General features: G+C 43.5%; 1 protein-coding gene across 2 annotated transcripts in view; it reads left to right on the top strand.

Annotated features, from left to right (window-relative positions):
* LOC138763076 (cadherin EGF LAG seven-pass G-type receptor 3-like) overlaps positions 1-13,990 on the top strand; it is a 275,448-nt gene that overhangs the window by 202,821 nt on the left and 58,637 nt on the right. For both annotated transcript variants that reach the window (XM_069936657.1, XM_069936656.1), the window contains exons 23-24: positions 10,239-10,365; positions 11,077-11,283. In XM_069936657.1, the coding sequence (XP_069792758.1) occupies positions 10,239-10,365; positions 11,077-11,283 (334 nt within the window). The remainder of the gene's footprint in view (positions 1-10,238; positions 10,366-11,076; positions 11,284-13,990) is intronic.

Below are 13,990 nucleotides of genomic sequence, written 5' to 3'. Positions count from 1 at the left end.
AAATAAACTATATAAAATTAAATTAAGATGGGTATGCCAGGGCAGTTAATATATTACAGCTGCTGTATATGGGAACTGACGGAGACCATTATGATGCATAGTGAATAGTCTTCATCAAGTGCTTGCAGCTTAAGGAACGTCAACTCAGATAATCGAACAGAACACCCAGCTGAAGGGGAGAAAGTTATCGAGATATTTTGTTCCAAAAAACAATCACACCCCTTAGATCAAGTAATGCTGAAATGGTTGATCAAGAGGGTCTGACTAAGAACGGGACCAATATCATAAATAAGAAGATAGCCTTAGCTGACAAGGTTCTTGCAGCTTGTGTGGACTAGTACGTGAATTGCAGAGTAAATGAGCACATTGGCTACAGCAGCATGGTCCAGAAAGCCATTCCAGTTGGGGGAGTGCAAGGGAATGTGCTGGTAATAGGGCAGAATGTAGACATGGGTATAGATACCATTCTCTGTAGCCATCAATGTGAATGCCAAATGATAGGGTTAAGCTCATCTCTCTGAGCTAGAGAGGATCTTGGAATATCAGGGGACAGTTCTATTGTTGTTGACCTCATGTGAACCAATAACAATGGACAAGGAGGAAATTCTGTTAAAGAAAATAAAAAGCAAACCTACAAAGGAGTTGAATCACATTTTGAGCAATGGGCATCGGTTCAATAAAATTATAGATTTGACTCTATAGCTTAATCATGGGTGTAGGAAAAATGGAGTTCAATTCATAGGGTTCAGGTTAAAGAGCTTGTAGTTCTACTGGAAGGAGCTTCATTTGATTCAGGCTTAAACCAAAGCCTTAGTGAATTGATAACAAAGCCACTAGTTAAGGCTTTAAATAGTGAGGAAAGGGTTCTGTCGAAGGGGAATTTAGATAAAAGCAAAAAGCAATAGTGCAGGGTTGAAAAATGGATAGCAATAACCAGATTCTGTCAGGAAAGAGAGAGCATAGAAATATGCATGCAGAGAAAGGACAGAATTAAAGGCTCTTTATCTGAATGCATGCATCATTCGTAGCAAGGTAGATGAGTTAATAAAAATAAGAGGGCAATAAAGCTCAGATAATCTGCAGCCTGTCACTTTGAAGATCCTTATGATTTGATTTCTGACTCACCAATTAATATTTGTTGCACTCCTGTCCTGCTCACCAGGTCCTCATTTTCACTCACCAGGGTTCTAGTTCCCACCCTCTGTTTCCATCTACCAGAGGCCCCATTTCCACCCACCAGCAGCTCTGGTTCCCACCCTTTGCTCCCAAACACCAGGGTCCCAGTATCCACCAGAGACCCAGAACCCACCTTTCCCAGCTATCAGTACCCCTTCCTACCATCCATTCTCTCCCACCAGGGTCCTAGTTCCCGTCCTCCCTTCCCTCCCACCAGGGAACCCCTTCCCACCCCTTTTCACCCTCCAGGGTTCCATTCTCATAGTTCCCACTCTCCATTCCCACCAACCAAGGTCCTGGTACCCACCCCTCATTCCCACCCTCTGTTCCCACTCACCTGGATCCCAGTTCCCTATATGCTCTGTTTTCTCCTCACTGTGGTCATGATTCCAGTGTTCCCTTTCAATTTACCAGGTTCACTGGAAAATTTGTTGTAATTTGTCAGTGGAGTATCTAGCTGAAGTGGCGCCCTTAGGCTGCCATTGACATCAGTGCCCCCCCCCCCCCCACGTTTTAAAAATAATGCACAAAAAAACACCATACACCAACTGTGCCGCTGCCGCCTGACATAGTTTCCATTTTAAGCCCCCCTCACATTGTGAGACACCAATCTGTTTTTACCCCTTTCCTCCTCCTGATCACTGGGAGCCCACATTCTGACGATGGAAGTCTACCAGAAGTTTGTCTGGGGAATGGGACACAAGGCAGACTGCAGGGATATCGGTGATTGGAAAATTTCCGTGGGCGGCTGGTGTGGGCGGTTGGCGGGGATGTCAGTGCATGACTGGGGCAGGCTGTTGGCGGGGATGTCAGTGCATGGCTGGGGCAGGCTGTTGGCGGGGATGTCATCGTGTGGCCGGGGAAGGCTGTTGGCGAGGATGTCAGTGCGTGACTGGGACCAGCTTTTAGCAGGGATGTCATCGTGTGGCTGGGGCAGGCTGTTGGTGTGGATGTCATCGTGTGGCTGGGGCGGGCTGTTGGGGATGTCAGCGCGTGACCGGGTTGGGCTGTTGGCGGGGATGTCAGCGCGTGGCTGGGGCAGGTGGTTGGCGGGGATATCAGCAGCTGGCCGGGGTGGGCTTTTGGAAGGGATGTCAATGAACAGACGGGGCAGGCGGTTGGAGGAGATGTCAGCATGTGGCTGGGTCAGGCAGTTGGTGGGGATGTCAGCGCACAGCTGGGGCAGGCGGTTGGCAGGGATGTCAGCGCACGGCTGGGGCGGTCTGTTGGCGGGGATGTCAGCCTGCGGCCAGGGTGAGCAGTCTCCAGCACATCGCCAAGCCTCTTCGGCTTTCGGGGCCACTCGTTGGTGCCAGCGGTTCAATGCGGGATCAAAGGCCAAAATGGCAGTATTCCCTACCCATAATCCCCCTCGCAGCTGGAACCGCTCTGCATTTCTGTGGTTGGCACTGGCAGAACAGTTCCAGCTGCATGGGGGATTAGGGGCAGGGAAGACAGCCATTTTGCCCATTGATCCCATATTGAACCGGTGTCAGGTACCACTTGCATGTTGGAATGGCCCCTATGCAACCCGCATTGGGCTAGGGACTGGTTATTGAGTGGGTAAGGAAAGGACCATGCCCCCCCACCCCACTGCAAGAAGCGGTGCCCCGGTTCTGTGCCCCACCTGCCATTCCCTAGATATGCCTATGTGTGTTATGTCTATAGAAATTCAATTTCAGATATTTCCAAGCATTAACTGAAATCGTACATAGTTGTCTTGAAAATCTATCACTAATCCAGCTCCTCCAAAGTCCAAAATGTGCCTGAGGTTGGTTATAAGGAGATACAGGTTAGAAATCAAATTTTCTAGAATGCACGATTTTTGGAAAAAGGCGAAATAGAAAAGGTTGTGGAGTGTCCCTGTTAATAACAGATGGGATGAAGGCAGCAAAGAGAAAGGATCTTGTCTCAGAAAAATAAGGAGTCGTACCATTATGACTTGAAAAGTGCAAGGTCCAGAAAACATCAGACGGAATGATGATGGAACTTTAATCTTGGGTACAAAGTGTGTGTGTAATAAGAATTATTCAAGAGAACTTTAAAGAGACTTGAGAAACCACGCTTGGAAAAATAGTGTGGGGAATTAATTTTCTGAGTGTGTAAAGGATGAATTTCTCGATCAGTACATTGAAGAACATAGAACAAGACAACAAGTTATTTGAGATTGGAAACATCTAAAACACTACAGCACAGTTCAGACCCTTCGGCCCTTGATGTTGTGCCAACCCATATGTTCCCTAAAAAAAAATAAACCCGTGACCCTCTATTTTTCTTTCATCCATGTGCCAGCCTAAGAGTCTCTAAAAATGCTCCTAATGCTTCAGCCTCCACCACCACCCCTGGCAAGGCATTCAAGGTACCCACAACTCTCTGCATTAAAAATGTACTCCTGATGTCTTCCCTAAACTTTCTTCCCTTCGCTTTGTACATATGCCCTCTGGTGTTTGCTATTCTTGCTCTGGGAAACAGGTGCTGACTGCCCACCCTATCTACGCCTCTCATAATCTTGAGGATCTCTCATCCTTCTCTGTTCCAAAGAGAAAAGTCCCAGCTCTGCTAACCTTGCCTCATGAGATTTATTTTACAATCCAGGCAACTTCCTGGTAAATCTCCTTTGTCCCCTCTTCATAGCTTCCACATCCTTCCTATAATGAGGTGACCAGAAGTGAACACTATATTCCATGTGTGGTCTCACCAGAGATTTGGAAAGTTGCCACATGGCCCTCTAGACTCTTGAACTCAATCCCCCTATTAAAGAAGCCCAACATCTCATAGGCCTTCTTAACTATTCTATCAACCTTTGTGGCATCCTTGAGGCATGTATGGATTTGAACCCCAAGGTGCCTCTGTTCATCCACACTCCTAAGTAACCAACCATTAACCCTGTCCTCAGTCTTCTGGTTTGCTGTTCCAAAATGCATCACCTTACATTTATCCAGATTGAATTCCATCTGGCCAACTCTACATCCTGTCTATATCCTTTTGTAACCTTTGATAATATTCAGTACCATCCACAACTCCTTCAACCTTTGTAACATCTGCAAACGTACTGACCCATCCTTCTGCCTCTCCATCTAGGTAATTTATAAAAATCACAAAGAGCAAGCATTCCAAAACACATCCTTGCGGTCCAGGCCGCATAAGTTCCTTCCACTATTACTCTTTGCTTTCTACCTGCTAGCCAATTTTTTATCCACACAGGCAATGTTCCATGGATCTCATGCCTCATGCATTTCTGAACAAATCTCTCATGAGAGATCTTGTCAAATGCCTTGCGAAAACCCATATAGACAACATCTACCTCTCTTCCCTTATCAATTTTCTTTGTTACCTCCTCAAAAAACTCAATTAGTCTCATGAGGCATGACCTTCCTTTCACAAAGCCATGCTGGCGATCCTTGTATGGACTGTACTTCTCCAAATGTGACTGTACTTCTCAAAAAGACACTGCAGAAAACGAATTGTCACCCTTCAAAGTCGGAACACTTCCTCAATACTTTGGACTTGATAAAGGGTTGCGACCTGAAACATCCACAGTTCTTTTCTTCCCACTGCTGTTGCTCAATTTGCTGAGGTCCTCCAACAGCTTGTTTTCCGCGCGTTATTTTAGATGTGGCAAAGAGAAAGGGAGAGCAAAGATTAAGACAGCTTTAATCTTATGGAGAACAAAGAAATGACTGAGAAACTATTGTATTGGTTTTCATGGAAAAAGTCACAGAAAGCCTGGTTACAGGTATAGTTTTTAAAAAAATGGGTTTACAGTGAACAAGTTGCTGTCATTATCGGCATAATACTACCAAAAAGTTAATGGAATTTAAAACCAGTGAATCCGCAGGACCAGATTCTGTTTGTGATTCCCACCCCCCCCCCCCCCACCCCCCACCACCAATTTCCATAGATGCTAGAATGGTTCCCACAGATTAAAAAAGGAGAGAGGGAGGCAATGGGGAACCAAAGATCAGTTAGTCAATGGTTCTCAATCTTTTTCTTTCCACTCACATACCACTTTAAGTATTCCCTATGCCACCGGTGTTCTGTGATTAGTAAGGGATCTCAAGCAAAATATTTCAGTAATAATTGGGTCTAGAGCAGTGATTCTCAGCCTTCCCTACCCACTCACATCCCACCTTAAGCAATCCCTTACTAATCACAGAGCATGATGGCATAGGAATTACTTAAAGTGGGATGTGAGTGGAAAGAAAAAGGTTGAGAACCACTAAGTTAAGTCTGAACTCAATAATAGGAAAAATACCAGAATATTTTATTGCAGAGTTGTAAGAGTGCTCTTTGTATATAAAATTAAGATTCATGAAATGGAAATCAAATTAGTGTTTATGAACTTGTATCCAGCAAAATATTTAGGTGGGGGGAGGCAGTAGATATGATATATTTGGATTTGCAGAAGTCCTTCAGTAAGATGCTGCTTGAAGATATCCAACATAGGTCATGGGGAGAAGGCAGGGGAGTGGGGAGAAGGCAGGGGAGTGGGGAGAAGGCAGGGGAGTGGGGAGAAGGCAGGGGAGTGGGGAGAAGGCAGGGGAGTGGGGCTGAGTGGGGGGAGGACAGTGGTGTGAGGCTGACTGGGGAGAAGGCAGGGGTGTGGGGCTGAGTGGGGAGAAGGCAGGGGAGTGGGGCTGAGTGGGGAGAAGGCAGGGGTGTGGGGCTGAGTGGGGAGAAGGCAGGGGTGTGGGGCTGAGTGGGGAGAAGGCAGGGGTGTGGGGCTGAGTGGGGAGAAGGCAGGGGTGTGGGGCTGAGTGGGGAGAAGGCAGGGGTGTGGGGCTGAGTGGGGAGAAGGCAGGGGTGTGGGGCTGAGTGGGGAGAAGGCAGGGGAATGAGGCTGAGTGGGGAGAAGGCAGGGGAGTGGGGAGAATGGATTAGCTCATGATGGAATGGCAGAGCAGGCTCAATGGGCTGAATGGCATACATCTGCTCGGATATTTTATAGTCTTAGAAGTAGAGCACATGTAGCTTGGGATGATACAGGCTGTTATGGCTGTTTGAGTTACTGAAATTTACCTTCACAGTATTCAAAAATCACAGCCCAAAAATTTGAAATAAAGAATACAATTCTCTTTCACAAACTTTGTGTATGTACACAGGGGTCCTTTTTTCTTTTTTTTTTTCCAGCCTGTATTTCTTGATATGCATGCAGAGGGACAGGCCTTCTTAATCCAGAAAATCATGATATGATTTTAGGAATGCTCACCACCCCCACCCCTACCCCCACCCCCACCCCCAGCCCTTGCCCTCCAAATAACACAGGTCATTTCTGCACTTGTGCACATTAAGAATGCTTATGCACAGAAAGTAAAGAATGAACAAATCATTTTGGGTTGGAAGGCTGTGACTGGTGGTGTTCTGCAGTGTTGGGGCCCCAGCTGTTCCCAAACTGTACCAATGAGGAGACCAAATGCAAGATATCTAATATATGCTAACGATTTTAAAAAAAACATAGTTGTGAGGGGCACAGAGACTTTAAGGAGATATCTGCAGGCTTAGTAAATTTATTTATTTTTAAATTGTAGACGTACTGCACGGTAGCATGGCATTTCAGCCCATGAGTCCATGCTGCCCAATTTACACCGAATTAACCTACACCCCCGATATATTTTAACGGTGGGAGGAAACTGGAGCCCCTGGGAACAATCCACACAGGCATGAGGAGAACATACAAACTCCTTACAGACGACGCAGGATTCAGACCCAGGTCCCGATCGCTGGTGCTGTAAAGGCATTGCACTAACCGTTATGCCGACCGTGCCACCATAATGGTGGAGGACATTGCAGATGGAATATAATGAAAAATATGAGGTCATCCATTTTGATCAGAATAGAAAGGTCAAGAACTTCTTGGGTATTGAGAGACTGAAAGGTGCCCATTTTCGGAGAAATCAAGATTAGTTTGAAATCACAGGACTATTCGGAAGGTGAACAGTATTGTGACTTTATTATACTTTCATCCCTAACGTCGAAGTACTCGAGATGGCAGAGGTTGACAGCATCGAGTCCACGCTGCTGAAGATCCAGCTGCGCTGGATGGGTCATGTCTCCAGAATGGAGGACCATCGCCTTCCCAAGATCGTGTTATATGGCGAGCTCTCCACTGGCCACCGTGACAGAGGTGCACCAAAGAAAAGGTACAAGGACTGCCTAAAGAAATCTATTGGTGCCTGCCACATTGACCACCGCCAGTGGGCTGATAACGCCTCAAACCGTGCATCTTGGCGCCTCACAGTTTGGCGGGCAGCAACCTCCTTTGAAGAAGACCGCAGAGCCCACCTCACTGACAAAAGGCAAAGGAGGAAAAACCCAACCCCAACCAACCAATTTTCCCCTGCAACCGCTGCAATCGTGTCTGCCTGTCCCGCATCGGACTTGTCAGCCACAAACGAGCCTGCAGCTGACGTGGACTTTTTACCCCCTCCATAAATCTTCGTCCGCGAAGCCAAGCCAAAGAAAGAAGATTTAACTAGAAGAGTAAATACATCCTTCCACAATTGTACATTGCCCTGGTGAGTCTGCATCTGAAATGTTGTGTTCTGATGTAGACCCTTCCTAAGAAAGAATGGATTTGTAATAGAAAAGGAACAGTGAAGGTTCCCCAGATTAATTCGAGTGATAGAGGGTTTGCTTGGTGTAGAGAGATGAAACAGATCAGAATTAAAGTTCAGAAGAGTCAGAGGTGGTCTCATTAAGAAGGGTAGTTCTTCCAGTGAGTTTGGGGGCTGAATGTGTCTCATAGTTGGGTGACCAGAACCAGGATTCGGGTCTTGGCCATTCAGGGCTGAGATAAGAAGAAATCGCAACCCATATTGTAGTATGTTTTGAAATTGCTTGCATTGGGGTACCTTTATCAGGTAAAAGCAAGATGGAAGTCAAAGAGATTAGTGTAGGATAGTAGCATTGACATGAAAGGCGAGTTCCTGTTTCTATTTCTTATGCTTTTCTACAAAATATAGAGGCTGGAAACTAAGCTTCCGTATTGTTCTTAATGTCAATGGCATGTACAGTTCTGCCAACAGAAACAAAAAAATGGAGACCACTTCTGCAAACTTGGAGTTTTGCGTTCAGTTTCAGATGTGTCATTACAGGAAGGATATAGAAGCTTCAAAGAGCGGGCAGAGATTTACCAGGATGTTTCCTGGATCGGAGAACATGTCTCATGAAGCAAGGTTGACAGAGGCTTTTGATTTGGAGCGGCAAAAGATGAGAACAAACTTAAATGGAGGTAGATAAGGTAGTCAGCCACCACCTTGTTCCCCAGGGCGGCAATAGCAAATACTAAAGATCACCCATTTAAGGCAAGTGGAGGAAAATTTGGGGGCAGATGTTGGAGGTAGGTATTTTTTAATAAAGAGAATGCCAGAAATGCATTGCCAGGGTAGTGGTCGAGGCTAGTGCAGTAGGGATATTTAAAAGACCCTTAGATAGGTACATGAATCCAAGATAAATGGAAAGTTATGGGTGTGAAGTAAGTAGGATTAGATTTCTGTAGAGCAGTTTTTTCAGGTCAGCACAACATTGTGGTTTGAAGAGCCTGTACTGTGCTGTAATATTCTATGTTCTGTGTATATTCTAGATTTCCCCAGTGTTGGATGATTTTTTGATATGCCAAGGAAAATTCAGAAAGAACCTTGCACACTTTCTCTTGTGTTTTCATCTAATGTCCATGAAATGATCAGACACAAGACGAACAGCAAAAGAAATTCAGATGCTACTATTTGATGAAACTGTGACATACAGTCAACAAATTTGCATATTATAAAAAAGGGTAATTCAACACTGAGATTGAAAACTTGGCTGAATGGTGTACTAATGACAATCTTGCACTCAGTGTCACCAAAACACAGGAGCTGATTGTGGACTTCAGGAAGGCAAAACCAGAGGTGTGCAGTCTAGTGGTCATTGGGGGATCAGAGGAGGAGAGGGTGAGCAAAGTTAAGTTCACTAACTTGGAGGATCTTTTCCTGGATACAACACATGAATGTCATGGTGAAGAAACCCACTGTTTTAATCGTCCCTCATAGACTCGTTATGTGAACGGTTTCAGCGCTCCAAAGGAAATGGGCCCATGACAATATTTCTCGAGCAAAATATTGCCGTCACAATTGGGTCCAGAGCAGTGATTCTCAACCTTCCCACTCACATCCCATCTTAAGCAATCCCTTACTAATCACAGAGCACAGATGGCATAGGGATGACTTAAAGTGCTATATGAGTGGGGAAAAAAGGTTGAGACCCACTGATCTACAGGGAACGGTGCTGTCAGAGAGCAGCAACATACCATCAAGGATCCACATTACCTAGCACATGCTCTGTGTTCGTTGCTGCCATCAAGGAAGAGGTCGTGGTGCCATAAGACACACTACCAGGTTCAGGAACAGCTGCTACCCCTCCACCATCAAACTCTTCAACAACAAATTCAATCAGGGACTCATTTAAGGACATATTTATTAATGAATATTTATTTTCTGTATTGCACAGTTTGTTTACTTTTCTTTCTTTGTTTACATTTCTCTCTTTAGAGTATGTATCTTCTTGAGTACAGTTTTTTTTCACACTACTTGTAAGTAGAAATTCTGCCTGGCCCACAGAATACTTGTATACTATATATACTTGTATACTATATATACTCTGACAATAATTCAAAACTGTCTTTGCAGTTTCACATTCAGAATTTCACACACATATTTTCAACTGTGCTATGCAGTGGAATTTGAAGCTCATGAACAGGAGGTTGGCAGGGGTGGGGTGGTAAATCAGACCAATCTCTTGTGCTATTGATGATTATAGACAGGGAACTAATGAAAATCTCCATCAGCTGCTTATTCCAACCTGTAGCGTCGATGCATGTGACAAGCGAATACTGAGCGAGTGAAAGTTGAAAAGTTGTAAACATGAAACATCAATTTTAAAATAAAATCTCATTTTAATGTAAGATGCTCTTTTCATTTTTTTTTTTAGTTTTTAATTTGTATTCCCAGATTGAAGAGAAGTACTGTGCTAGGACTGTCCAATTGCCAAAGGTTTACTGAAATGACGATTATGTATTTGTGCAGGTCTGAACCAGGTGGCACCTGGACAGCAAAGGACTGTGATCTTGTTGGCCGAAACACCACACATGTCCGATGTCAGTGTTCACAGCTTGGAATCTTCGGGGTACTAATGGACAGCTCACACCGTGAGGTAGGCTTCAATAAAATGCTCATCGTAATCCTGACCATTTTGAAAGCTCTGATCAACAGAAAAGCAAAGCATCAAGTCAGAATGTCAATTTATTCACAAAATTTTCATCATTGTGTACAACATAGTTGTATTAAATGCCACGATTGAAGAGGAAAGGTGATTTTTGAAATAAAAAGCATAGATTTCCAACTGTTTTCTCTCATCCTTTCTTAGGGTAAGTATATAATTTGTCTTGCCTTTTTGGTTTAAGAAGACTAAGCCCCATTTGGATTTTTAAAAAACGCTTGTTCATTTTATTGGAAATGAGCACCACAAGCAAGACCAACATTTATTGTTCACCTCTTGTCGTGTCGGTGAGGGTGGCGGCGGTTAACTTGCCATTTTGAACCTTGTGCCGACAAGGTGCGTAAAAATTTGAAAGTACATTTCTAAATCTACTGGATAAGGCGCATGATTTGGCATTCATGTTGAAAAAGATGAAGTATTTAGATGCTTTAATGTGTGTTGATTAATGTTTTTTTTCCATCAGTAGCACATACCATCAAAACAGTGTAAGCTAATGATTTTATTACAAAGCTGTTAACAGTAACATACCTTTTGAGGTATGGGAAACAACAATTTAGGCCAAATGATCATTTTTTGTGATATACAGTCTGCTCTTCCTTGTGCTCTTTTAATGAGTAAACAGCCTTTTTTGTAATGCCTCTGCAGCAACTGGAAGGAGACCTGGAAACGTTGGCAATCGTCACTTACTCCAGTATCAGTGTGTCCCTTGCGACGCTGCTTCTCACTTTCTTCATCCTGTCTTGTCTAAATGGACTGAAATCCAATATTCGCGGCATCCACTGCAATATTGTGGCAGCTATTTTCTCCGCCGAGCTGGTCTTCCTGTTGGGAATTAATCAAACAGAGAATCAGGTAAGGCAGGAGGTCAATCTGTAAAAGATCTTTTCCCATAATCACATCTTCAAACAGCATACTCCTTGAGTCTGGGGGAACATTTCCCTCTATCCCTTGTTACAATCTCAATTTCCCATGCTAAAAGATCTATTTTTAATCAACTTTCATCCTTTAACTACCTTTCTATTTTTCAGATCGCAACCACAATTTTCTTGTTTGTCTTTTTTCCCTTTTCTCACTTCCCCTACGTTCTCATGTCTACAATTTATCTCACTGCTCCTTCTTTAAATCTTATTGCACCTCACCCAGTTTGTCTATCCTTATTTTGCCATTCTGTATGTCTTCTTCATATACAAATTGCATTTTTTAAAACATTTTTTTTGGAATTCTCTTATACCTAGAAGTGAAGGGGTTACAGGATCACAGTCTCTAATCTTCTGCTGTCAGGAATTACAATTAATTTAAAATAAAATTTAGACATACAGTGCAAAAACAGGTCATTTTGCCCCCTTGAGTGCGTGCTGCCCAGTGAACCTTCAACCCCCCCCCCCCCCCCCCTTCCCCCGGTACATTTTGAACGTTTGGAGGAAACCGCAGCCCCCGAGGAAATCCACGTAAACATGGGGGAAACATACAAACTCCTTACAGACAGCGTGGGATTCGAACCCAGGTCCCGATCGGCTACACTAATAGTGCCACCTTGAGTAAATGCAAGGGTAAATACATTTTCAGAGTTTTATGCTCAGCGCCTAGGTGTGGACTGAAGTTCAGAGGATTTATTCAATGTGAGATCTGCCATTTGTATTTTGAGGAGGCAGGTGAAACCAGGAAGACTACAAGCTTGCACCTGTACATTGATTATCACAGCGCACGTTTCCAATCTGTGAAAACATAACTATAAAAAGCAGTTTAAAAGCTAAATTCTGCAGATGGTGGAAATTGTAATTCCACTTGTTATTATTTTTCAATTTTAATTTAGAGATGCAGAATATGCAACAGGTCTTTCCAGTCCATGAGCCCATGTTGCCCATTTACCCCCCATGTGGCTAATCAAGCTCGTGACCCCGTACATTCTTGGAATGTGGGAGAAACCAGAGGAAACTCACGCAGACCCTGGGGGAGCATGCAAACTTCTTACAGACTGCTCCGGATTCGAAGCTGATCGCTGGTGCTGTAATAGCGTTGCACTAACCACCACGCCGATATCGGAAATAACAATGGAAAAGGCTGAATATACTCAGCAGGTCTGGGTGAGAAAAAAAACAGGCATCAACCTTTCATCTAGAACCAGTAAAAATCAGAAATGGAATGGGACAGAGAGAGAGAGAGCAAAAGTGTGCAATAAAACTAAGGTCATGGAAGATCAATAGTTTATTAGTAATGCTGCTGGTGCCTTCTGAATAAGGGTGGCGAGAATTATTGAATAACAAAAGGTTTATCGGTGGGCAGGGAGAATAGGAGTATGTCAATAAGAAAACAATTCACTTAATTTATAAATTAACCTTTTCACCCATAACTTTTTCTTATAATAGAAATACATAGTGTTCAAATGACTTGCGGTCAGAATTTGGCAGGAACAGAATGGTTTGTTGCACTACTGGACCGAGTTGAATTAGTCTAGGACAATGGTCCTCAACCTTTTTCTTCCCACTTACATACAACTTTAAGCAATCCCTCTGCCTTAGGTGCTCTGTGATTAGTAAGGGATTGCTTAAGGTGGAATGTGAGTGGGAAGGGAAGGTTAAGAATCACTGCTCTGGACCCGAATGTTACTGGAACATTTTGCTTGAGAAAAATTGTCATTGGCCCATTTCCTTTGGAGTTATGAAACCGTGCACGTAACGAGTCAATGAGGGACGATTAAAACAGTGGTTTTCAACCTTTTTCTTCCCCCCACATCCTACCTTAAGCAATCCCTTACTAATCACAGAGCACCGATGGCATAGGGATTACTTAACGTGGGATGTGAGTGGAAAGAAAAAGGTTGAGAACCACTGTCCTAGAAGAATAAGATCTGGTTGGTACATTTGCAGTGAGGCTGAATGAAAAGCTGGCTCTTATAATGAAGGAGAATGTGAAGCAGGGCTGACAGTAAACCTGATGAGCATTAAGGATTTAGCTGCTTCAGCAGCTAATTTTCTCACGTTTTCAGTGTTGAACTTGACAGCTCCTTGTTGCATTTGACACTAAACTGAATAAGAAGATATCTAAGGGCTGGGAATATGAGGTGCACTGGATTACACACTGGCTTTTATGCTTAAGGTTTGAAGAGATGATTGTTTGCAATGTTCTTTCTGGATTTAGATTGTAGCAAATATATACCTTGAGTCCCAAATAAAACTCATTAAATTCATTCCTTCGCTGAAAGTCGTTTTAAAAGCCTGCCATCCAAAAATTCATGCTTTGTGTCTTTTGATTCCTTTCATCTGCTATTCATATCAGCCTTAGTGATATCCTGAACTTGAGTTTACTGCCCTTGAACTGTTTCAATTTAAAATATAGATGATAGTCATTCTTTGTGGGCATCCAATTCATGGAAGATGTAAATGGTGAAGTTAAGTCAGCGCTGTTCTGAAAGTTGATAAGGAAGTAATTTCAGATTCAGATTTATTGACAGAATACATACGTGACATCACATACAGCCCTGAGATTCTTTTTCCAGTGGGCAAAGACTTATTGGCAGTGCAAAAAAAATCTGTTACAACATATACGTTTAAAGAACTAT

This window comes from Narcine bancroftii, chromosome 5 (assembly GCF_036971445.1).
Source record: "Narcine bancroftii isolate sNarBan1 chromosome 5, sNarBan1.hap1, whole genome shotgun sequence".
Lineage (NCBI taxonomy): Eukaryota > Metazoa > Chordata > Chondrichthyes > Torpediniformes > Narcinidae > Narcine > Narcine bancroftii.
Note: the sequence above shows the minus strand (reverse complement) of the source record. Positions and strands in the feature narration are given on the sequence as shown.